Raw genomic sequence first — 27,114 nt, forward strand, 5'->3', positions numbered from 1 at the left:
TTACTTAAGTGCATATCAGTAGTGAGACTAACATCTTTCTGTTCCCTCCATCAGACCTTAGTCTTAAGAAATCTCAAAGGTCAGAATAAATATAATTCTGTCATTTTTTTCTGAAAGGACTGTATAGTTTATCTATCCCATTATTTTAAAGGATTTATGTTAAAGATTAAGGTCCAACATAGTTGCTCAATAACAACTCTTCTTGTACTGCCTTTCCTGGACAGTGTGAGTTTTGACATATATCTTTTCTGACCAAACCTCTTTGTTTCTCTTAAGAATTGGCATCTAGTTTATATTCAGCTTTTCCTTTTTTGCTCATGGTGTCTTCATTGGGTAGCTCAGAGAGAGTTCATTTGCCACTGTGTAAGATTTTTTTTTCCACAATAAAGCTTCTGTGGTTAAGAACTGAGCATTTAAATTTTCTGCATATCTCAAGTTTCTTAGCATTTGTGCCAAATGTATTAAATGTTAATAGATTGCTGCAATGAGCCCTGTCTTAGGTTGATGGACTGATGATGGCTTTCACCTGTTGGCCCAGGCAAGCTGGAGCCAAGCTAAGCAGTGGCAAAGAAGTATTGTCTCAAGTTTTCCAGAACTTTGGCATGAAGCCAATGTAAACAAAAATACTTTTAAGTGTCTGAACAGGTTTGTGCTGCAGAGACTTGCTTACATTTCCCAAAGTAAAACATCTATTCATTCAGAGAGGTATTTATTTTTGTATTCTGTAGCTTGTGAGGTGTGTAAAGATACCACACACTCATCGGTATCTCTTAAAGCTTTAATATACCTGCAGATGTATTGGGCACTATTTTAGTTTTAATATTTGTGAAAAAATGACCATTTTTCCATATTGTACAACTAGTCAAAATTAGCATTGTGCTTTTCCAATGGAAAAGGCTATTTCTCATGTCATTGCTATGTATTCCAATTACATTTAAAAAAAATTATTTTGTATACATTTTTGTTTGCGCATGTTCGCTTCAGTCACAGAGTAGCAGTTTTGCCTCTTGAAACTGACCTCATTTATATATAAATAGCAAGGAAGCTAATATGAAATACATTACATGTTTTATCTGCAGAGTCAGTACTTCATATATGCAGAAAATAGATTTTGAAACAAGTTAGTGCATCATCGTTTGGTTCCGTATTTTCTGTGCAGTGTCAGATTGGTGTCACACATTGTGCTGTATGTCATTTAAGACTTATCTTTTTGATTTTTATTTTCTGCAGAGCAAAGGAATATGAGAGCTTGATGGAAGCAAAGAATTTAAACTCTGACTCCCCGTATAAAGCAAAGTAAGCTCAGAAGTGGTTACTGTCAGCGGGATCTGTCTTTCTAAATATAAACATTGCAGGACTGTTATAACTGACATATCAATGCATATTCCTTCAGAAATATACACAATTGTCTTTTGTGGCATACTCAGAGTGAGGAGGAGTGCACGGTGTGATTATTAATCTGTTTTATTCATTATCTGGAATGTGCTGTACAAGAGTAAAATCCTCTGATACAAGAAATTAAAATTTTAAAATGATCAAAAGTGGTCATTGATAAAAGTTTAGACATAGCTAAATATAAGAAGATGAAAAAAGGTTGAGAAAGTGCAATGCTTTGGATTTTGGAGTAATTTCTATTTTTATGCAGAATGTTGCAAATAGTGTTCAGCAAAAGAAGGATGAGTAGGAAAGGTAAAGAGGAAACAAGAATATTTTGGAAAGGTAAGGATATTGAACCGAGTTGCTCTGATTTATGTACCTCCTAAATGTGACAGTCTGGGAAACTTCCAGAACTGGAGCTTAGTACCCTATCAGTTAAGTCAGTTAAAAATTATATCCTTGGAGAAGTAGTTAAAGGTAAGCAATTATTCTGTATGAGTAGAGTCCTATGATTGACACATGAATGGTATAATCTTTGCTCATAAGAGCCTTAAATTAAATTCATTGTAAGATGCACTGGGGCTCATAGAACAGGGCTGTGATGCAAAGTAGGTAATGATAGAGAGAATATTCAAAAAATTAGAGGTTACATAAAATGCAGTCTACAAAGTATGTTTATTTAACGTTTATGATTATTTAGGTTGAAGGTGAAAGTTACTAATGGATGAAACAGAGAAACCTTTTGGCTGTTAGTCAAGGATCCTGACCAAGAATTATTCCTTTTTTAGCCAACATGCAGTATTTGTACTTAATTTGATTATTGTTTTCAGAACTTAGGAGAAATTACTGTAGAACTAAAAATATTAATACATATGCTTGTATAGCCTTTCTTTGTTACATATGTATTATATATTAATGGACAAGTGAAAGACATTTCCTAAAAGTTAATGCTGCTGCAATCAAGCAAGCATCACAAAGATTTATCCTGTTTACTGCACCAAGACTCCAATGCACAGCATCAAGCAAGCAAAGCACATTAATGTTGTTACATTTGTACCCCGCGCTTTCCCACTCATGGCAGGCTCAATGCGGCTTACATGGGGCAATGGAGGGTTAAGTGACTTGCCCAGAGTCACAAGGAGCTGCCTGTGCCTGAAGTGGGAATCGAACTCAGTTCCTCAGTTCCCCAGGACCAAAGTCCACCACCCTATCTACCATATAAATAACAAATTTTTAAATAACACAGGTGTTATCTTCTCGCAGTATTGTGGCAAACAGCAGAAAATAACCACCTCTCAGTGAAATTCATAAAAGTTTTCTTCCTCTTTTCTGAGGAAGTTCTGAAAGCAGAGGAGGCCTTTCTGAGAGCCCCTTTTACTAAGCTGCAGTAAAAGGGTGTTTTTGACACGTGCTGAGGCCCCTTTTTACTGCAACAGGTAAAAGGCTGTTTTTTTTTTTTTTTAAAGAAATGACCATGTGGCAAGTGAGCCACTTGCCGCGTGGCCATTTCAGGGGAGGGGGGAGAGCACTTACCTCCACCCATTGAGTGGTGGTAAGGGCTCTCACGGTAACCCGACTATAACTGGGCAGTTTGCGTCGCTGCTTGATTACCACTGGGTAAACACCGGCGCTACAAAAATAAAAAAAATGTAGCACCGGAAATGGTGTGCGCTGGACCAGCAGTAGTTCCAAATTAACGAGCAGTAAGCCCACATTGGGCTTACCACCACTTAGTAAAAAGACCCCTGAGTTAGATAAGCATTACATTCTGAGACAATACTGTAATCTGTCTCCCTTCTCTCTTCCCTTGTATATGTCCATGTCATAAATGACAAAGAAGAAACAGCCAAGAAAACAAACCAGTGGCCCTCAACTTAAAAGTTTTATTAAAAAAGCAACCTTTGATGATGAAAGTTTTTTGTCCTACTGTATAGATGCTCAAGTAAAAACCCAACATGTTTCAGCATCAAGATTTTATCTAAACAAGTGTGTTTTAGCTAGTTTTTGAAGCAGTTCATACTGGTCTCAAGGAGCCCAGTGCAAGCAACCCTTATGCATTGAGTAGTCTTCTTTAAGATGTGTTACATATCCCTATTACAAGGACCTAATGTGCCCCTCATGCAGGCAGTCAGCTGCCAAAACATGTTGGGCTCGTACTAGAATGTCTGTATGGTATGACAAAAAACTCACACTTTATCATCAAAGGTTCTTTTTATTTAATAAACTTCTTTTAAGTTGATGGCCACTGGTTTGTTTTTTTGGCTGTTGCTTCTTTGACATTCAAACTTTGACTGCTACTACTACTACTACTATTTAGCATTTCTATAGCGCTACAAGGCGTATGCAGCGCTGCACAAACATAGAAGAAAGACAGTCCCTGCTCAAAGAGCTTACAATCTAATATACAAGAAATAAAGTAAGCAAATCAAATCAATTAATGTGTACAGGAAGGAGGAGAGGAGGGTAGGTGGAGGCGGCTTTTCTATGCCACCTCTTGTCTTGGATATGTCCATGTTGTACAAGCTCTAGTTTTTCTAGGTGTTTTTACTTGTGTATGAATCCTGTGTCCTTTATTGTACCATTTAGATTGCCTTGGATATATAGGCAGTATATTTTATTTATTTATTTATTTATGTTACATTTGTACCCCGCATTTTCCCACTCATGGCAGGCTCAATGCGGCTTACATGGGGCAATGGAGGGTTCAAATAACTAGGAGATTTCTGACCTACAGTTTGGCATAGAAGAGAATTTGTGGGTTTACTAATATGATCTGTTTTGATTTTGTTCAGAAAGCAAAAAATAGGTATTAGCTTGTTTAAAGTGTCTAATATTTTTTGTTGTAGTTTAATGTTAGTTGTTAGAACCATAGAACATTAAAAGGTAGTTATAAGATTGGTTAGAAGGTCTTAAATTATTGTACTTTATTTTAGTTATTAAAGCTCTAGAACATTAAAAGGTAGGTATTTAATTGCCTCAGTTAATCTTCTTTCCCATTCACCCCAGGCAGTTATCCCAATTAAAAAGGTAAGAGGGAAATGTGTCTTAACAGAGTATTTTCATCAGCTTGTGATTCACCATAAACAACAAATTATTTGCAATTCAGTGAAAAGAAAACACAAAATAAAAGCATAACATATACAAACTAATCTTAAGGCCCTTTATATTAGTTTAGTATCCTTACTCCCTTAGCAACTTTAGATAACTAAATAATTCACCAATACTAAGATGCAGACATCAGTCCTGTACCGAGATGGGTGCCATCCAGTCTTATACATTGAATACCATGTGTATGATTATCTCCCAGTTGGTGAGAGGTCATATGTTTGCATTTAATGCAAATAGCTTCTGGCTCTCAGAGAACAAGCTCAGTCTCTAGAAGCTAGTGAGGTAATTAAATTCGCCGATGACACAAAATTATTCAGGGTCGTCAAGTCGCAGGAGGAATGTGAACGATTACAGGAGGACCTTGCGAGACTGGGAGAATGGGCGTGCAAGTGGCAGATGAAGTTCAATGTTGACAAGTGCAAAGTGATGCATGTGGGTAAGAGGAACCCGAATTATAGCTACGTCTTGCAAGGTTCCGCGTTAGGAGTTACGGATCAAGAAAGGGATCTGGGTGTCGTCGTCGATGATACGCTGAAACCTTCTGCTCAGTGTGCTGCTGCGGCTAGGAAAGCGAATAGAATGTTGGGTGTTATTAGGAAGGGTATGGAGTCCAGGTGTGCGGATGTTATAATGCTGTTGTATCGCTCCATGGTGCGACCGCACCTGGAGTATTGTGTTCAGTACTGGTCTCCGTATCTCAAAAAAGATATAGTAGAATTGGAAAAGGTACAGCGAAGGGCGACGAAAATGATAGTGGGGATGGGACGACTTTCCTATGAAGAGAGGCTGAGAAGGCTAGGGCTTTTCAGCTTGGAGAAGAGACGGCTGAGGGGAGATATGATAGAAGTGTATAAAATAATGAGTGGAATGGATCGGGTGGATGTGAAGCGACTGTTCACGCTATCCAAAAATACTAGGACTAGAGGGCATGAGTTGAAGCTACAGTGTGGTAAATTTAAAACGAATCGGGGAAAATTTTTCTTCACCCAACGTGTAATTAGACTCTGGAATTCGTTGCCGGAGAACGTGGTATGGGCGGTTAGCTTGACGGAGTTTAAAAAGGGGTTAGATAGATTCCTAAAGGACAAGTCCATAGACCGCTATTAAATGGACTTGGAAAAATTCCGCATTTTTAGGTATAACTTGTCTGGAATGTTTTTACGTTTGGGGAGCGTGCCAGGTGCCCTTGACCTGGATTGGCCACTGTCGGTGACAGGATGCTGGGCTAGATGGACCTTTGGTCTTTCCCAGTATGGCACTACTTATGTACTTATGTACTTATGTAGTTAGATTGGTACATAGTAAAGACTTACAGCACAGTGGCGTAGCCAGACCTGACATTTTGGCTGGGCCCAGAGCTAATATGGGTGGTCTCTCTCTCTCTCTCTCTCTCTCTCTCTCTCTCTCTATCTATCTATCTATATATATATATATACTTCTGGCATTTTTCCTCTCTCTCCCTCCTTTCATCCAGCATTTCTCCTGTTTCTCTCTCCATCTGACCAACCAGGGTCTCACCTTTGCTCCCCTTCCTTCTCCCCAACAGCTTGTCTCTCCCCTGCCCTTTTCCATGTCCCCTCTTTCTCCCACCATCTTTCCATTCATCTTTCTCTCTGTACCCCTCTTCTATCCAGCATCCCAACTCTTCTTTCTTTCCATCCAGCTTCTCCCCTCTCACCTCCATCCAGCATGTCCCCTTTCTCTCTCTCCCTTCCACCAGCATCTTCCCTCGCTCTCCATCTTCTGTCCAGTGTCTCCCTCCTTTCATCCATCTCCTCTCTCTTCCTCCTTTCATCCAGTGTCTCCCCTTTTTCTGTCCCCATCCAACATCTTTGGTCTCTCTCCCCACCCCTCCACCATGCAACATACACCCTGACACACTTTCTTCCTCCTCCCCTTCCAAACAAAATATTTTTTCTATGCTCCTCCACCCCAGCCTACAGAAAAATAATGCCATGTGCTTGAGAGATCCATGAATACTGCTGTAGATTAACACACCCAACCCAATGTGGATAAAAAGAAGCTTTACCTTAGTTCCCCAGGCACCCAAACGGCTGCTGAGCTCACCAGGGAGGTCAACTGCATCCCTTCGACACGCTGCCACTGTGAGCAGCTGCCCTCAACAAAAGAAGAAAGTGAAGCGCAGGGCTGCCGCCGCAGCAGCCTTCAGGCATGCGCTGTTGGTCTGCCGGTCCTCAGCCCTCGGAACAGGAAATTGACGTCAGCGGGGGCAGAGAATGGCAGAGCCGACAGCGCATGCCTGAAGGCTGCTGCGGCCCCGCGCTTCATTTTCTTCTTTTGCCGAGGCTGCTCACAGAGACGCAGCGGCGGCGGTAGCGGCAGAGCGGAGGATCATCGCAGACTTGGCGGGCGGGCCTGAGCAAAGATTGGGTGGGCCTGGGCCCACCCAGGCCCACCCGTAGCTACGCCCCTGTTACAGCAACGTAGGAGAGCAGTCCCACCTTCAGTCTAGTATGCTCTATGCTGCCTTGGAAAAGAGCAGGGCCGTGCCAACATGGTAAGCGGGGTAAGCACCGCAGGGGGGGCGCCTGCCTTCAAGGACGCCGCTGCGGTGCTGCCCCGCCATACCGCTTGGGGTTTAAATTTTGTGAAGCCGAGTTGCAGGCAGCGCCTCGCATGTGCCCGGCTGCTTCTAAAACAAGTAAATCTCTACTATTCGTCATCGTCGTCGGGCCTCACTGTGTCCCGCCCTCCTCTGAGGTAACTTCCTATTTCCGCGAGGGCGGGACACAGTGAGGCCCGACGACGACGAATAGAAGAGATTTACTTGTATCCATTTATAGTAGTAGTACCTTTTGCCAAGAGAGAGTACAGAAACGATGGTACTGCGGAGCCGAGGGAACAAGAGGAAAGGGAGGCAAGACAGGAGCAACAGGACTATAGTTCCTGGGTTGCTGTAGGGAGGGAGCGTGGGAGCTTTCTGTGTAGCCGTGCGGTGTCCGGACACAGGTCCTGGGCTCAGTTATGGCTGATTCTGGCGCTCTCGATCTCTTGCGCTGCCCTGTCTGCTTGCAGGAGCTGCCGACCGGCCGTATTAATTCGCACCTGGCTTCTGCTTGCCGCGGGGCGATCCCACCGCCCTTCAGGGCAGCAAGAGGATACAACTCTCAGGACAGGAAGAGGTGAAGGAGAGCGGCACCACCACCACCACCGCTTTCCCTCTCTTTTCCAAGCCTAAGACCGAGGTGGACAGTGCCTGCCCCTCTTCCTCTGTGGGACCGAGAAGGATGATAGCCAGGGGTAGGCAACTGGAGCTACCACTTATCAACAGAAGAGCATGCCCGAGAAGCTGGATGGGATTGGAAGCCTCTAGCTGATAAGATGAGGCCATGCAGTCTGGAAGATTACATGGGGCAGAGTAAAGTGCTGGGGGAAAACATGCTGCTCAGGAATCTGCTGCACGCCCATGAGATTCCCTCCATCATCCTCTGGGGACCGCCCGGCTATGGCAAGGTGAGTGCTGGCTTGGCGCAACACCTTGAGGGCTGGCCTAGGGCTCAGGTAAAAAAATTTTCTCACACTGTTCTGTCTCCCTTTACATTTATGTGAGACACTTATACTACTCCTCAAAATCCCAGTGGCGGTCCTACCTGTTTACAAAACATTGTGTCCCTGCTCTGTGATCTGAGACATTCATCTGGCAAACCGTTTTAAGGTAATCAATCTCTCCCTGCCTCCTCCCGTGTGTCAACCTGGCGCTAGAGTTGTCCGTTGACTGTCCTGTGCTTGTAAAGTTTACAAGCTTCCCCTTTCCTCGCCATCTGGTTGGTTTTATCTGTGTTTATTTGGACTTAGCTATGCCTTCAGTAGCAGCTTATGGCTTGTGTGACAGTAGAAATTACTGCTTATGGTATAGTAGAATTGCTCTATAGGTCCTGAGTGTTTTGTATTCTCGGCATGCCTAGTACTAGATTTTGGAGGGGGGTGTTCAAAATGCTCCTCACCTGTAGGCGCCATGTTATAGAAAGATAGGGTATGTGTCATTATGAGTTTTAGTAGGCACCTAACTGCTTTCTTAAGCAGATGCCCTGTTAAAAGTTTATATTTATTTACTTATTTATGGTATTTTATGCTAGATGGGGGGGGGGGGGGGGGGGGGGGGCACCAGAGACCCTAGGCACGGCCCTGGAGGAGAGAGGTCACCTGTAAGGAAAGCATCACCTTAATGAGGAAAGAAGTGATCCATTAGCTCTTTAAGGGATGTTATATCTACTCGCACCAAGGATGTGTCTCCAGGGGATTCTGCCCAGAACGGTTAAGATGGCCAGTTTAGTTAAAGATTCAGTTATTAGACATGTGGATAGCTAGGTGACTGGTGGGCATGAGAATCATTTGGTCACTTGCCTACCTGATGCAAAGGTGACAGACCTCACATGTGACCTAGATAAGGTGGAGAGGAGGAGCTGATGTCTTATCACATATAGGTACCAGCAGTGCATTTTGTCTAGCAAAAAAGGTGCCGGTACTCAAATGCCAGGCCACCCTTCAGGGGTGGATTGATCAGTGAGGGACCCACCCTACAATAGACAGGACCCCTGCAACCAGTCATAGAATCTATGACAAGGCAGAATTTGTAAGTAGAACCTGAGCTCTTTCATTAAAATATGAGAACCATGGGTCAAGTTTAGCAGACAGTGGAAAAGGTGCCGGTAATCAGTACCCCCAAGTACCCCCTCAAAAAAAGCCCTGAGTACCAGTGATGTAAGAAAATGTGGAAGGGAGGTTCTAGAAGCCAAATTTAGGTTTTTAGTTATAAAGTTGAAATCTAGAACCTGTAGGGGAGCATATTCAAAAATGCTCCCTATTCCACGCACAGGACGTAGAAAGACATAAGACATATCGAGGCTCATTTTCAAAGCACTTAGCCTCCCAAAGTTCCATAGAAACCTATGGAACTTAGCCTCCCAAAGTGCTTTGAAAATATGCCTCATAATGATCACTTTAAGTAAAACAGCTGTTAACAATATAAGGCATGACTGTGATGTAGTACATTAGCGTAGCTGCTATATTCTATGTAAAATTTTCAAGGAAAGATCAAGGTTATAAAGCACTGTACACACCCCAAGTTCCATATTCTGCAAGATGTAGGAACCACTTCTGAGAGCTGAATGGCCTTCCACCACAAGAGTGAGTTTCCAGGTTTTTCTCAACAGTGGTAAGGAAATAATTTTCCAAGGTCTGTATGCTGAGCTTCCTTCAGTAATTGCTTCAAAAACGTCACTATTTGCAACGCATTCCAGAGCTTAACTATTTGTTGAGTTAAAAAATACATTTCAGCTGGTTAGTATAGTGTATTTAAATTTGACAAGGCCCCTCATAGGATAACTTAAAAGTCTTGATTTATTGGTTGATATTTTTATTTTTTGAAGATTACATAGATCAGCAGAACAACATAACAGTTTTATCCCAGACTGAGTAGAGAGGTGTGGTAGCCGTGTTAGTCCACTTTTAAAGGTAATCAATAGAAATAAAATAAAACATGGAAAAGAAAATAAGATGATACCTTTTTTATTGGACATAACAATACATTTCTTGATTAGCTTTCGAAGGTTGCCCTTCTTCGTCAGATCGGAAATAAGCAATTCTCCGAGGACAAGCAGGCTGCTTGTTCTCACGTGAGGTTGGCGTCCACAGCGGCCCAGGAAACAGCAAATTTTTGTACAGCAAAATTTTAAAAGTTTTGCCAGAGCCTTCTAGCGCGTGAACCGCGTGCATCACGCATGCGTGGATGACTTCCCGCCCAGTTTTTTCTTGTCCACAATGAGGTAAAGAAGTTTTTCCCTGTTCACTTCGCTGGCCCAGGAAAGACAGTCTTGATGATTCTTTTTATATTTTCTTTTCTTTATATCGTTATTTTTGTTCTTCTTTAAAAAAAACAACAGTATTTTTTCTTAGTTTTTTGCACTTTCTAAGTTTTCTTCTTTTTTTTTTGATGCGGCCAGGCTTTTCCCCTTTTGTGACCTTTACTTTTTTGGCACGATCGCGTCGTTTAATTGCACCGAAGCCGTTTTTCTTCCATTTCATCAAAAACACCCAGCGGCTTCAAACAGTACCCAAGAAGGTCCGGTTGCACCAAGGACAACGATACCCACGCTTGATGTATCCAGTGCCTTGGGCCCGACCATAGCACAGCCACTTGCAGTCTGTGTGTTCGCATGAAGAAACGGACCTAAGTTTCTCGAGAAGCCCAACGAGAGAAGATTTTTGGGGCTCGGTCCGGTCCTTCGACATTGACATCGGTACCGACGTCGGCGGTATCAACGAAGGACACATTGATGTCGGGAGCGGAGGTAATGGTTGCAGAATGACCAACTCGTGCTGGGAGCAGTGAGGCATCGAGTGGGTCTACACCTGTCTCGAGGCCTCCTGTTATGCAGGCCCCCCCGGGACCGACCATCGGACTCGGCCCCAAGGAGATGTGAGGATTCCATGTCTTCCTCATCGGTACCGAGTAGCCCTGATGACAGGCAGCAAGCGAAGGTGAAGAAGCACCGTCATCGTTCTCCTTCGATACGCAGTGCTGGAAGCTCCAGGGCGTCAAGGGATTCTGCACCCGAAAAGCGTCGGCACCGAGAGGATCACTCTCCCTCTATTCAGCAGGTGCCGATGTGTCAGTCTAGCAGCCCGGTACCTGCTCCCGAGCCTTGACAGATTCTGCCACTGACTCCTTTACCGATCCTGCAGCCTTGTCCGACGGTGGCTCTCGACAAGTGCATCAGGGCCCTGCTTCCAGAGCTTCTGGAAGGATTGCTGCGCCAGTCTGCTTCGGTGTCGGGGGTGCTTGCACCTTCCGTACCGTCTGCTGCAGCGGCATCTGGCCCTCTGCCTGTGGTGAGGTCCCCTATCCTCGATGCCGCCTGCGGCATTGTTGTCGGCTGCGACCCAGGTCAACTCCCCTTCGACGTCGGTGGAGGAAGCTTCACCAGAGTCCAGGCGGGCGTCGACTTCTCGGCACCGCCATCGAGGACGTCATTCCTCAGCATCGAGGCAGGCTCAGTTTCGGACTGCTCTGAGGGGTGTCTTTTCCGGTACTGAAGATGAGCGTTTGTGGGAGGAAGAGGAGGATCCCAGGTACTTTTCTTCTGACCAGTCCTATAGGATTCCTTCTGAACCTTCCCCTCCACTAGAAAGGAGACTTTCTTCACCGGAGAGTCTAACCTTCACCTCCTTTGTCCGGGAAATGGCTGCGGCTATTCCCTTCCCTATGGAGGTTGAGGATGAGCCCAGGGCTGAGATGCTGTTGGTCCTGGATTATCCTTCTCCACCTAGAGAGGCTGCAACAGCTCCTTTGCATAATTTACTGAAGGAAGTCCTTATGTGAAACTTGTCGTTCCCTCTGTCTAATCCCATGATCCTGAAAAAGACTGAATCCCAATATCGGATCCACGGAAAGCCTGGATTGATGAGGTCTCAGCTGTCACGCTTTCACAGCAGGAACTAGGTTTGTGAACCCTTGGGCCACTCCCGAGGAGCGGCAGCGGCAGGCGAAACCTGTTGCGTTCTCGAGGGCCTTGGTATCCTGTCAGGTCCTCGAGGCAGGACTGGAGTTCGTGAGCCCTTGGGCCACTGCCGAGGAGCGGCAGCGGCAGGCAAGACCACCTTGGAACTAGATACCCCGAAGAGCAGTACTGGAACTCTGGACTGGAGTAGTACAAGGCAGGCAACTAGAACAGACGAAACAGGAACAGCTTCACCTGCACTTAACCACCGTTCCTCCGAAGTGCAGGCGGCCAGCAGGACTTGCAGGATAAGGCAGGAACTGAAGATCCAGAGGACCCACCCTGGGTCTGGGATACACGAGGGTGACAGGGCACGGAACTAGACTCAGACAGGGTGCTGCTGCACAGCCACTAGCAGCAAGACCCAGAAGACAGACCAAGGAACACAGAAGCTAGCAGGAGCAAGGACTAGGGCAGCAACACACTAGGCAGAACGGGGATCCGGGAATACCCACAGGGTAAACCCTCTAGCTAGGTGGAGACAAGATACAGGAATAACCACCCAGGAAATACACACTAGCTAGACAGATACAGGCTTCAGGATATACACTCAGGATATACAAGCAGGGTAGGCACACAGGCTAGGCAAGGCAGGGTTCAGGGTAAAGAGAGCAAACCAGGAGTAACAGGCCAAGGGTCTTGGGCAGACAGGAGAACAGACAGAGTAAACCAGGACAAAGGCTTCACCCCAACCCAGGGTAAGCCAGGAACAGAGGCTTCACCCCCAACACAGGGTAAGCCTGGAGCAGAGGCTTCACCCCAAACACAGGGTAAGCCAGGAACAGAGGCTTCACCCCAAACACAGGGTAAGCCAGGAAGGACCCACAGTCCACAGACAGACAGTGGCAGGGAAGACCCCCCCCCCCCCCCCCCCACGGAAGGACAACAGAGACACAGAAAGAAACTGGGCTGGAACCCAGAGAGAGGCTAAGCAGTAGTGCAGCAGACACTTACTAACCTGACCTGGCCTAAGAGCATAACACTTATGCAAAAGCCCAGAATGCCAGCACAGCACTTCCTTATGAAGGCTCTCACTGATGAGGTCACCAGCAGCAAGACAGAAGCAGGAAGTACCTTGACCCCAAAGAGTGGCTTGGCACACATAGGAAGTGAGCCCACAGGAAAGACAAGCAGGAGCCATCTTGGAAGCTGGCACAGAGCCGGTGGCAGCCATCTTAGATGCTGGCTCCCTAGAGAAGCATAGCCCACACAGGTGAGGTCTAGTGAAGCAATCAGCACACCCGGACAGAGACAAGACTAACACAAAGACAGACAGAAGCCAGCAGAGCTGCTGACCCCCAGAGAGAAGGTAAGGTTGAGGGTGGTCACGGCCACAGACGTGACAAAACCACCCCAAACTAGAGACAAGGCAGAACTCTGACAAACAGTTAGACTTCACCTGCACTTGACCACCATTCCTCAGGAGTTCGGGGCATTTTTCTCTTTGCATCTAATCTTCTTCCCAGTTGCTAAAGTACCTCAGTCGTTTATGGCCCCTATTCACATTCTCTTCCTGGCCCTCTCCCTTCCTAATCTTTTCCCTCACCCCCTACCTCTCTCCGCTACAGGAACTCACTGCCCATCCATCGACTTCATCACCTCACCTTCTCTCCTACCCTCTTCCTCCCTCTTGGCTTTTAATCTCCGTCTCTTTCTTCCCTCCATTTTGCCTTCCCCATTCCACCTAAATACTTCTTGCCTTCAGCGCCTTTGTGGCCACACCTCTCCTACTCTCTTCCGCTCTCTTTTACTCCTTCTCTTACTCTCAATTGGTGACATCAATTCCAATCCTGGCCCTCCTCACCAACTATTATCCCAACTCTACAGATCTCACCGCGACCTCTCTAACCTCATCTCTATTCCTCTACTCCCCTTTTCTTCTCTGCCCTTCTCTTGTGCCCTATGGAATGCCCGCTCTATCTGTAACAAACTCCCCTATATCCAGGACCTCTTTATCTCGCGTCACCTCCATCTGCTCGCGATAACAGAAACCTGGCTCTGCCCTGATGACTGCTGCAGTCGCAGCCCTCTGCCATGGCGGTTATCTTTTTTCACATACTCTTCGCCCTGCTGGTCGCGGGGGCGGTGTTGGATTACTTCTCTCTCCCTCCTCCAGATTTCAACCCCTTCTTCCACCTCAATCTCACTGTTTTTCCTCCTTTGAAGTCCGCTCAATCCGCCTTTTCTGTCCTCTGCCTCTTCGAATAGCGGTCATTTATCGTCCCTCTGATAAGTCCCTTTCATCCTTTCTCAGTGACTTTGATGCCTGGCTTGCCTTCTTCCATGATCCGTCCTCCTCCTCTCTCATCCTTGGTGACTTTGATATTCCTGCTAATGATCCTTCCAACTCTTATATTTCCAAGTTACTCGCTTTAACATACTCCTTTAATCTCCAACTATGCTCCCCCTCCCCCACTCATCAAAATGGTCACTGTCTTGATCTCATCTTCTCCTCCAACTGTTCACCCTCTAGTTTCCTTGCCTCTGATCTTCCCTTCTCTGATCACCATCTTATAACTTTCACACTTAAATCTCCTTCCTCCCAGTCCCGTCCTATCTTATCTAATTGATCTAGGAATCTTCATGATATTGACCCTTCATCTCTATCCTCCCATGTTTCAAACCTCCTCTCTACTGTGGCACCATCCACGTCTGTCAACAAGGCTGTTTCTTCTTATAACAATACTCTATCCTCCGCCTTAGACACTCTTGCACCTTTGATGACCCGCCCTATAAGGCGTACAAAACCCCAACCTTGGCTGACTTCTAATATCCGCTACCTACGTTCCTGTACCCGCTCCGCCGAACGCCTCTGGTGGAAATCTCGGGCCCTTGCTAATTTCTTACACTTTAAGTTCATGCTGACCTCCTTCCAATCTGCTCTTTTACGCACCAAACAGGATTATTATATCCAACTGACCAACTCTCTTGTCTCTAACCCTCGGCTTCTCTTCACCACATTGAACTCTCTCCTCAAGGTGCCCCCTCCCCCATCTCCCCCTTCATTATCTCCTCAGACCCTTGCTGAATTATTTCATGACAAGGTTCAAAAGATAATCCTTGAATTCTCTACCTCGCCACCTCTCCTTCCACTAGTCCGTTCTCCTCTCTCTCCTTCCCCTCATTCCTTTTCCTCCTTTCCTGAAGTTACTATAGAGGAAACTACACTTCTCCTTTCTTCCTCAAAATGTACCACCCGTTCCTCTGATCCCATTCCCACCCACCTTCTTAATGCCATCTCACCTGCTCTTATTCCTTTTATCTGTCACATTGTCAACCTCTCACTTTCCATTGCAACTGTCCCTACTGCCTTTAAACATGCTGTGGTCACACCTCTCCTTAAGAAGCCTTCACTCGACCCTACTTGTCCCTCTAATTACCGACCCATCTCCCTCCTCCCTTTTCTCTCCAAATTACTTTAGTATGCTGTTCACCACCTCTGCCTTGATTTTCTCTCCTCACATGCTATTCTTGACCCACTACAATCTGGTTTTCGCCCTCTCCATTCAACCGAAACTGCGCTTACTAAAGTCTCCAATGACCTATTACTGGCTAAATCCAGAGGTCTCTATTCCATCCTCATTCTTCTTGATCTTTCCGCTGCTTTTGACACTGTCGATCACAGCATACTCCTCGATACCCTGTCCTCACTTGGATTCCAAGGCTCTGTCCTTTCCTGGTTCTCTTCCTACCTCTCCCTCCGCACCTTCAGTGTTCACTCTGGTGGAACCTCTTCTACTTCTATCCCTCTGCCTGTCGGCATACCTCAGGGTTCTGTTCTTGGTCCCCTCCTCTTTTCTATCTACACTTCTTCCCTTGGTTCATTAATCTCATCCCATGGCTTTTCCTACCATCTCTATGCTGATGACTCCCAAATCTACCTTTCTACCCCTGATATCTCACCTTGCATCCAAACCAAAGTTTCAGCGTGCTTGTCTGACATTGCTGCCTGGATGTCTCAACGCCACCTGAAATTAAACATGACCAAAACCGAGCTTCTCATTTTTCCCCCCAAACCCACCTCCCCACTCCCCCCGTTTTCTATTTCTATTGATGGCTCTCTCATTCTCCCTGTCTCCTCAGCTCGAAACCTTGGGGTCATCTTTGACTCTTCTCTCTCCTTCTCTGCTCATATCCCGCAGATTGCCAAGACCTGTCGTTACTTTCTTTACAACATCCGTAAAATCTGCCCCTTTCTTTCCAAGCACTCTACCAAAACCCTCATCCACACCCTTGTCACCTCTCGTTTAGACTACTGCAATCTGCTTCTTGCTGGCCTCCCACTTAGTCACCTCTCCCCTCTCCAATCGGTTCAAAACTCTGCTGCCCGTCTCGTCTTCCGCCAGGGTCGCTTTACTCATACTACCCCTCTCCTCAAGTCGCTTCACTGGCTCCCTATCCATTTTCGCATCCTGTTCAAACTTCTTCTACTAACCTATAAATGTACTCACTCTGCTGCTCCCCAGTATCTCTCCACACTCGTCCTTCCCTACACCCCTCCCCGTGCATTCCGCTCCATGGATAAATCCTTCTTATCTGTTCCCTTCTCCACTACTGCCAACTCCAGACTTCGCGCCTTCTGTCTCGCTGCACCCTAAGCCTGGAATAAACTTCCTGAGCCCCTACGTCTTGCCCCATCCTTGGCCACCTTTAAATCTAGACTGAAAGCCCACCTCTTTAACATTGCTTTTGACTCGTAACCACTCGCCTCCACCTACCCTCCTCTCCTCCTTCCTGTACACATTAATTGCTTACTTTATTTTTTGTCTATTAGATTGTAAGCTCTTTGAGCAGGGACTGTCTTACTTCTATGTTTGTGCAGCGCTGCGTACGCCTTGTAGCGCTATAGAAATGCTGAATATTAGTAGTAGTAGGAGTTGAGCCCTTGGGTGCAGGTGGCCGGCAGGACTTACCGGACAGGGCAGGACCTGGATCCCCACTAGGCTGAACCAGGACTGAGGGTCAGAGGGGAAAGGAACATACAGGGACAGCAGGGCAAGGAATGGATAAGCTAAGGGACAGGACTGAAAGCTGCAAGCAGCCACTAAAACAGGGAACAAATACCAACAGAGAAAAGACAGGACTGGAAGCTGCAGAGCAGCCACTAAAGACACAAACAGACAAGGACTAGACACAAAACTATAACCCAGAGACAAGACTAGAAAACAGGCAACAACCTAATCTAAACTACAGACAGACTAACTGAAAACAGGCAAGAATCCAAACTAAGCAGAAGTTCAACAAGCACCAACGTACCAGGGCCTAAGGCGATGCAAAGGCAAAGCAGAGAGTTTCAAAATGGCTAATAAGCCCAGCAGCAGCTGAGGCTCAGATGCAGCAATCACCAGGCAACTATGGGTGCTGTGTAGGTTCAAACAAAACAAGCAAGTCTGGCAGCCCGGAAGATCCGGACCGGATTGGGCTGAAATCTGGAACGGGTGATAATAACCAGACAGTCCATTGCAGCCCCCAAGTCTGGCCCCTAGGTGGCGAGAAGAAGGAGAGCCCAAAACATACATGGGCACAACCGTGACATCAGCTACCTCACAATTCCATGATGGTGGACTCTGCTCTCAAAAGAGTCAAGAGTACTAGGGACTATGTCTTGGCGCCCCCAGGCAGAGAATCTAGAACCTTGGACTCTTTTGGGAGGAAGGCGTATCAAGCCGCTATGCTCACTGCCAAAATCCAAACATACCAGCTCTTCACGCGCATCCACTTGTGGAACTCGGTGAGGCAACTGTCTAGCTTGGTTGATGGTACTCCCTTCGGAGCAGGCCGAGCCTTTTCATCAGGTAGTCAGGCAGCAAGAAGGCCTGTCAAATTCCTGGCCAGGGGTACGGTCGACACTTTTGATGTAGCATCCAGGATCGCTGCCCAAGATATAGTGATGCGCAGACTCTCATGGCTGCGTGTCTCTGACCTAGATCATTGGGTCCTGCAGTGGATGGAGGATGTTCCTTGCCGGAGGGATAACCTTTTTGGTGAGAAAGTAGAGGATCTAGTTGACCAGCTCAAGAAGCACAATGATGCTATGGATTCTCTCTCCTGCCAGGCGTCTTCTGCTGCTACCTACTCATCTAGGAGGTTTTTTGGAGGGAAGAGGAGTGCTCCCTATTCCTATGCTAGGTGTAGGTACACTCCTGCTTCTTGGCAGCCTGTCCAGGCTCAGTCCCAGTGAGCTCATTTTCGTCAACAGCGTGCGCCTAAGGCCTCTGCGGCTCCCCAGCAAAAGCAAGGGACAGGCTTTTGACTGGTTCCAGTTCAGCATAGCCTCAGTAAAAGTGTCCGTGCCGGACAACTTGACGGTTGGAGGGAGGTTGATATTTTTTCACCAAAGGTGGCCTCTCATAACCTCCGACCGATGGGTTCTTCAAATAGTCCGATCAGGATACACCCTCAACCTGGAATCCAAACCTCCAAATTGTCCACCGGGAGCTCATTCTTACAGTTCTCAGCACAAACAGTCCACCAGGAGCTCATTCTTTCAATTCTCAGCACAAACAGGTACTTGCAGAGGAACTCTGTGCCCTTCTGAAGGCCCAAGCTGTCAAACCAGTTCCACCAGGGGAAGAAGGGCTGGGATTCTATTCCAGGTAATTCCTTGTGCAAAAGAAAACAGGGTGGATGCGTCTCATCCTAGACCTAAGGGCCCTGAAGAAATTTCTTGTCTGAGAAAAGTTCATGGTGGTTTCCCTAGGCACCCCATAATTCAGGAAAACGATTGGCTAGGCTCTCTGGACTTAAAGGATGCTTACACATACATCTCGATACTTCCAGCTCACAGGAAGTATCTTCGATTTTGGCTGGGAACACAGCACTTTCAGTACCGTGTACTGCCTTTTGGCCTGGCGTCTGTGCCCAGAGTGTTTACCAAATGCCTAGCTGTAGTCGCAGTGTCGCTACTCAGACTGGGAGTGCATGTGTTTCCTTATATTGACGATTGGCTGGTGAAGAGCACCTCGAAGGAGGGTGCTCAGGAGTCCATGCGAATGATTATTCGGGTGCTAGAGCTACTGGGATTCATCTTAAATTATCCCAAGTCCCATCTCACCCCAGTCCAAACATTGGAATTAATTGTTGAACACTCAGCTCAAGCTTATCTTCCCGAGATAAGGGCGGAAACCTTCTGTCCCTGGTGTCCATGGTTCGAGCGTTCCACCAGGTCACGGCTCTGCAGATGTTGAGACTTCTGGGGCACATGGCCTCCACAGTTTTCTCTTCACTGGTGGACGATTCGATCTAATTTGACCATGGGACGACCATTCCAAGTTCCTCAGCCACGAAGAGTGCTGACAATGGATGCATCTCTCCTAGGGTGGGGAGCTTATGTAGATAGGCTACACACTCAGGGAGCCTGGTCCTTTCAGGAAAGAGGTCTGCACATGAACCTCCTGGAATTAAGAGCAATCTGAAACGCTCTAATGGCTTTCAGAGAACGGCTGTCCAACCAAGTAATCTTAATTCAGACAGACAATCAGGTTGCCATCACCGGATCTCGCCGTCCAGATGTGGCTTTGGGCTTGCCGTCTAGGCATGTTTCTCCAAGCCACTTATCTGGCAGGCGTAAACAACAGTCTGGCCGAAAGGTTGAGCAGGATAATGCAACCTCACGAGTGGTCACTGAACATGGGCGTAGTCCGCAAGATCTTCCGAGCGTGGGGCACCCCTTCGGTGGATCTTTTTGCCACTCAGATCAATCACAAGGTCCCTCAGTTTGTTCCAGACTTCAGGCCCACGACAGACTAGCGTCAGATGCCTTTCTCCTACATTGGGGGACAGGCCTTCTGTATTCGTATCCTCCCATACCTCTAGTAGGGAAGACTTTGCTGAAACTATGGCCTGGATGTTGACAGCTTAGAATTCGCCTCCTTGGGTCTTTCAGAGGGTGTCTCCCGAGTCTTGCTTGCTTCCAGGAAAGACTCCACGAAGAGGTGTTACTCTTTCAAATGGAGGAGGTTTGCCATCTGGTGTGACAGCAAGGCCCTAGATCCTCTTTCTTGCCTACACAGACCCTGCTTGCATACCTTCTACACTTCTCAGAGTCTGGTCTTAAGACCAGGATGTCAATAAGAGTTCACCTTAGTGCGATTAGTGCTTATTATCGCCATGTAGAGGATAAGCCTATCTCTGGACAGCCTTTAGTTGTTCGCTTCATGAGAGGTTTGCTTTTGTCAAAGCCCCCTGTCAAACCTCCACCAGTGTCATGGGATCTCAACGTCGTTCTCACCCTACTGATGAAAGCTCCTTTTGAGCCACTGAATTCCTGCCATCTGAAGTACTTGACCTGGAAGGTCGTTATCTTGGTGGCTGTTACTTCCGCTCGTAGAGTCAGTGAGCTTCAGGCCTTAGTAGTACATGCACCTTATATCACATTTCATCACAACAGAGTAGTCCTCCGCACGCACCCTACATTCGTGCCAAAGGTGGTGTCGGAGTTCCATCTAAACCAGTCAGTTGTCTTGCCAACATTCTTTCCCCGTCCTCATACCTGCCCTGGCGAAAGCAGTTTGCACACTTTGGACTGCAAGAGAGCATTGGCCTTTTACGTGGAGCGGACAAAGCCCTTTAGACAGTCTGCCCAGTTGTTTGTTTCTTTTGATCCCAGCAGGAGGGGAGTTGCCATTGGAAAACGCACAATCTCCAATTGGCTAGCAGATTGCATTTCTTTCACTTACGCCCAAGCTGGGCTGACTTTGGAGGGCCATGTCACGGTTCACAAAGTTATAGCCATGGCTGCGTCAGTGGCTCACTTAAAGTCAGCGTCCATTGAGGAGATTTGCAAGGCTGCAAAGTGGTCATCAGTCCATACATTCACATCTCACTACTGCCTTCATCAGGATACCTGACGCGACAGTCGGTTTGGACAATCAGTGCTGCAGAATCTGTTCAGGGTTTAGAATCCAACTCCACCCCCCTAGACCCAATTTTGTTCTGTTCCAGGCTGCACTCTCAGTTAGTTGTTTATGGTTTCAGGTCAATCTCTGTTATGTCCTTGCCATTGCGAGGCCCAATTGACCAATGTTCATTGTTTTGAGTGAGCCTGGTTGCTAGGGATACCCCAATTGTGAGAATAAGCAGCCTGCTTGTCCTCGGAGAAAGCGAAGATACATACTTTTAGCAGGTATTCTCTGAAGACAGCAGGCTGATTGTTCTCACAAACCCGCCCACCTCCCCTTGGGAGTTGTTGTTTGTTTATTATTTGCTTTTTGATTAAACTGAGTGGGAATGCTCACGCAACGGGAGGGAAGTCGTCCGAGCATGCGCATTGTGTGCGGTTCGTGCGCTAGAGGGCTCTGGCAAAACTTTTAAAATTTTGCTGTAGAAAAATTTGCCGTTTCCTGAGCCGTCATGGACGCCGACCCCAAATGTGAGAACAATCAGCCTGCTGTCCTCGGAGAATACCTGCTACAGGTATGTATCTTCGCTTCGTTGGTAAATGACAGTATATATAAGTGAAACATCAAAGCATTTCAGTGACAGTCTAACAGGATGGGGGTGGATAGGTGAGAGACAAGAAGAGTCGGGTGGATGAGGGACAGGGAGATATGCATGGAGACAGGAGGGTGTTAAAGCAGCACAATTTTATTGTTTATAATGTTGTAGAAAACCCAGATCTTTGTGAAGTCCTGTCTGGTGGGTGTCAAAATATTTAATCATTCTGACTTCAAAGGTCTTATGTTCCTGTATTGTTTTAAAGTTCCCTTTCAGGATTCTTACCATCAAATCACTAGTACAGTGTTCTGGTTTTGTAAAGTGCTGCCCCACAGAGGTGACATCCTGATTGGTACTAGCATTTTTCATATGGTGTCTATGTAAATTAAATCTCTTCGTTAGCATCTGACTTGTTTCTCCAATGTAGCAGCCTTCATTGCATTTTTTACACTGAATCATATATACCACTTTGGAAGATGAGCACGTGAAAGATTCCTTAATGTTGCATATTTTTCCTTTGTGAATGACCATGGGGTCCTGTGAAATGTTTTGGCATAGTTTGCAGCTGGATATATTGCAAGGATGTGTGCTGTTCTCTTCTTTTTGAGTCCGTGTTGGGAGCTTACTTCTAATTAGCTTGTGTTTTAAGTTGGGTGGCTGTCGGAAGGCCAGCACTGGTGGGGATGGGAATATCTCTTTCAGGGGTTAATCCTCCTGGAATAGAGGCTGTAGATCTTTTATGATTTTTCTTAATTTTTCCAGCTCTGGGTTGTATGTCACTATAAGGGGGATTCTGTCTGTGGCTTTTTTTTCTTTGTACTGTAGCAGATTTTCCCTGGGTGTTTTGAGGAAGGAGGCAATATTCTTTGAGATTATTTTGGGGTTGTAGCTTTTCTGTTCGACGGATGCAGTCAGGATTTCAAGGAGTCTGTCTCAGTCCCCTGAGTCAGAGCAGATACGGTGGTATCTTGTGGCTTGGCTATAAATAATGGATCTTTTTGTATGTGAAGGGTGGAAGCTGAAGTTGTGGGGGTAGCTGCATTTGTCTGTGGGTTTCTTGTATATGGATGTTTGTATATAGTCATCGCTGATTGAGACTGTGGTGTCCAAAAAATTGACTTTTTCTGGGGATTAGACAATTTTGAATCTGATTGTAGGATTGTATGTATTGAAGGAATTGTAAAATTGTTTCAGAGTTTCTTCCCCCTCAGTCCAAATCATAAAAATGTCATCGATGTACTGGTAGTATTTTAGGGGTTTGGTCTGGTATGTATTCAGAAATGTCTCTTCCAGCTCAGCCATAAAGAGGTTGGCATATTGGGGTGCTGTCCTGGTGCCCATCACAGTGCCCATTATTTGTAGATAGATATCATTTTTAAAGCGGAAATAGTTGTGACTTAAAATAAATTAGATTAATTTTGTAATAGTTTCTGGTGAGTACTGATGGTCCAGTGTGGATGTTTTTAGGAGCTTCTCACATGCAGCTATGCCATCCGCTTGGGGAATGTTGCTGTATAGTGATTCTATATCCATCGTGACCAGAAGGGTACTCGGTGGTAATTGCTTGATATTTTTCAATTTATTCAGAAAGTCTGTGGTGTCTTGTATGAAGCTGTTTGTTTTGTGCAAGATGAGGTTTCAGAATCCCCTCTATGATTCCAGATATTTCCTCCGTGAGTGTGCCAATACCCGATATGATTGGTATGCCAGGGTTTCCAGGTTTGTGGATTTTGGGTAGCATGTAGAATGTGCCCACGGAAGGCTGGTTTGGTATGAGTTTCTTTAGATGTGGCTGTACTTGTTTAGGAAATGTTCTGATAAGGTCTTTCAGCTGCTTTGTATAATCCTGTGTGGGATCCTCAGTTAGTTTCCTGTAGTAAATATTGTCTGAGAGCTGTCTGTGCCCTTCTTCAATGTATTTTTGTGTGTCTGGGTGTTTTTAGGAGCTTCTCACATGCAGCTATGAAATCCGCATGGGGAATGTTGCTGTATAGTGATTCTACATCCATCATGACCAGAAGGGTTCTCGGTGGTCATTTCCCCAGACTGAAAAAGAAGGAACTGTTCTGGAATATGAGTTGTGGGTAGTAGCATCCATTCAGAGAGACCTTAGTATCAGGAATGGGGAGTGTCATGCATATGTATATTGGGGATAGGGTAACATAAATAGAAATGGCAGGGGGACCACGTGATGCACTGAGGAGTGAGAACGTGTTTCAACTATCTCTGGGTTCCCGCGCCCGAATCACCCTTATTAAAGCCTGAAGTACCTTACTATTCCTGAAACATTTGTATCGGCAGTACTTCTCATTGTTTATGGACAAATTTCTGACCAATTTTGGTGGTGACATGTCAGGGAAATCCGCAAATAAAAAAGAGAAAGAAAAGGACAAGCTGAAAAATGCAGAGAACAAGATGGCGGCGCCGCTGCTGGGGTTGAGCCTTCCTTTATTGGAGTAGTAATTATTCCAGATTACGGAGGCAGTAAGCAACGCGATCGGACCTCACCTTGGCCTGTTGTCTGCCCATCTAGACAAGGTTGAATCATTATTAGTGGATATCCATCGGAGGACGGGAGAATTGGAACAAAGAGTGGCGGCCTTAGAATCAGAGGTGGAAGGCAAAACAACAGAGCTGCAAGAGATTGGGAAACATATTCAAATTTATGAGGACAATCGAAGATCTAGAGAATCGTTCTAGACGGAATAACCTCTGATTAGTGGGAATCCCAGAACACTGAGCAGAGAACTCCTTGATTCCCGTTTTGGAGAAATGGCTCTCACAGGAATTCAAGAGTCTACTTCTGGTTTTGTGTGGTATGGGAAGCCAGAATGGATCCAAAATAGTCTGGAATATCCGTCCTTTAGAGTTGTTGAAATCCTTAATAGATATCGCAGGGCCCCTCTGTTTGGAGAGAGCACATCACCTGGGTCGTACATCAGATGGAAATTCACGAGTGTTTATACTAAAAATCTTAACTACCTGCATAAAGGAGAAATCTTGAGAGGCTATAGATTCAAAAGGGACACTTTGACTTATGAAGGTGTAAGGATTAAGATCTTTCAAGATTACTCATTGGCACTTCAAGAGCAGAGAAGGAAATTCACCCCATTATGTGCAAGTTTACACAAGAAGAAGCTGCGGTTCATGCTGTTGTATCCAGCAATATTGAAAGTACAGGCAAATGGACATTGGATTACATATGATACATTTTCCACAGCCCAAAAAGAGGTACAACAGCTATATGGCACAAACTCTGAGTGACCTTTTGAACCCGGAGGATAAGTTCTTTATCTCCTAATTGAATACAGTAATCCTGGGTCTATAGACAGTTTGCTTGTTCTGCTGATCAACCTAGGCTATACCCGGGTGGTCAGAGGCAATGGCTAGTGATAACCTGGAAAGAGGGGCAGGTCCAGACGCATGACTCATTATGCATTTACAGTAGTTCTCTCTTCCTTCTGCTAATTGTTGAGTGGAGGAAGATAACAAGAGTAACACAAAGAGTGGGGTAAGGAGGGAATAGGTTCTGGAAACAGGAACTGGGTTTTGGGGATTTAAGGGGAAAAGGATTAAAAGTTGAACAAAAGGTTTGGATTGAAAGGGTTTTATGGTTTATGGTTGGGGGGAAATTGGGTCGAGGAGGGATGTCTCCAATAATTGTCACACTGCTTCTTATCACACAGTCTAATGTGCTTTTAATGGAAATTTTGTATCGAATGATCTTGATCCTCTCTAGGTTCTTGTATTATTTAACTCCTGGGTTGGGGTTGGGCATTACTTGAAAGTTTTGTTGAATTTATCTTAGTTTTCTTATTTCATTTATTGGCAACCACCATGAGTCTGCAATCTTGCAAAATAGTAACATGGAATGTAGGAGGAATCACATCCCCTATTAAGAGAACAAAAAAAGTGCCTTAAATAAAGTAGGGGCAGACATTGCATGTCTACAGGAAACTAGACTAACTGCTCTTGAACATACAAAGTTGGCCAAGAGTTCACCTTAGTGCGATTAGTGCAAGAGTTGGGTGGGGGAGGTCCTGTGTGCATAGTCAAAGAGCAGAAGGGGAGGGGTGGCTATGCTATTTCAGAAATCCCTAGCATACAGGGCCCAGACTCTGTTGGCTGATCCTAATGGTAGATACATATTGTTAAAAGTTTGGGTACAGAGCAGAGAAATAAATTTATTGGTAGTCTATGGGCCTACACCAAGGTCCGCATTTTCTATCCTGCTTTATTAATAATACTAGCACCTTACCTTACACAGTTGGTAGTTGTGGGAGATATGAACATGCTTATGCAAAGAACTGAAGATAGTACAAATACAATTCAAGATTTTTCTCCCCATAGTGAAGATAAAAGTCCCTTGGTGTTATTTGAGGAAGCTTTGGACATAGTGGATACATGGAGACTTTAATATCTGGGCAAACAGGACTACACCCACTGTTCTAGAGCGCATGCTACCCTCTCCAGAATAGATTATATTTTTGTAAGCAGTACATTATTTGAGGCAATAAAATCGGCTACAATATGACTGGAAATTATTTCGGATCACTCCATGGTCTGGATAGAATTTGAAGCCCCAGTATACTGTAGGACACCGGTAACTTGGAGATTTCCCACATACCTAATGCATACAAAGATTTTCTTAAATATTTGCAAGAAAAATGGACAGACTATTTTACTAATAACAGCATATTGGTTTCCATGTGGGTGTTCTCCTCGCCCGCTGGTGGCCAGAACTGGTGGCTGCTATGAACTGTTTTCTGCTGTCTTCCATGTTCCAGACTTCAGAGAGTCCGGTCCGGATTTTCCAGGTTGCCAGACTTGCTCTGCTGGTTTGTCCTTGAACAGCAACCTTACTTGGCTGGTGATTGCTGCAGCTGAGTGTCAGCTGCTGATGGGCTTATTAGCTTATGTGAGCCTTGCTTGCTTTGCCTTGGTATCAAAGATCTTCCATGAGTTCCTGTTGGTTTGTTCAAGTTCCTGCTCTGAAAGTTTCCTGTGTGTTTGACCCTGCCTGTTCCTGGACATCTCTTGATTTCTGCCTGCCTAAAGACTCTGGTTAGTTTATGGATTACCCTTGTTTGCTGCCTGCCTAGAGACTTTGCCTGGACCTGATTACTGCTTTTGATAGCCACTTGTCTAGAGACTTTGCCTGGACCTGATTACTGCTTTTGGTAGCCACCTGCCTAGAGACTTTGCCTGGATGTGATTGTTTGCTGCCTACTATTAAAGTCTCTTCTAGTTATCCTGTGGTTCCTGCCTATTATGTTCAACCTTGCTTTTTGCTTGGGTGATTTGCCTGCCGCTGCTGCTCCTTGGCAGGGGTCCAAGGGCTCACAAACCTAGTTGCTGCGTTGAGAACGTGACACATATAGAGTATCCCCAACTTTTTTGGGAAGCACGTAAGGAGGTTCCCAGAGGAGACATTATTGCTTATGTTTGCAAGCGTAAAAAAATTTTGGCCTGAAGTATAATTAACCTAGAAGATCAATTACGCAGAGACAAAAGGGCCTTTATTAATAATATGATATGATGTCTGAGAGCAAAGATAATCTAATAGCTACCCAAACTGCACTTTGAGTCACGAAAAAAACATGCAAGGCTTATGATTTTTATAAATATAAACTACACAAATTTGGAAACAAAGTGGGAAAACAAATGGCCCATC

General features: G+C 45.6%; 1 protein-coding gene across 1 annotated transcript in view; it reads left to right on the forward strand.

Moving 5' to 3' along the window:
* SCAPER (S-phase cyclin A associated protein in the ER) overlaps nucleotides 1-27,114 on the forward strand; it is a 960,370-nt gene that overhangs the window by 358,430 nt on the left and 574,826 nt on the right. Inside the window, 1 exon segment of the mRNA XM_030187331.1 lies at nucleotides 1,231-1,296. Coding sequence (XP_030043191.1) covers nucleotides 1,231-1,296 — 66 coding nt within the window.

The sequence above is a fragment of the Microcaecilia unicolor genome, chromosome 1 (assembly GCF_901765095.1).
Source record: "Microcaecilia unicolor chromosome 1, aMicUni1.1, whole genome shotgun sequence".
Lineage (NCBI taxonomy): Eukaryota > Metazoa > Chordata > Amphibia > Gymnophiona > Siphonopidae > Microcaecilia > Microcaecilia unicolor.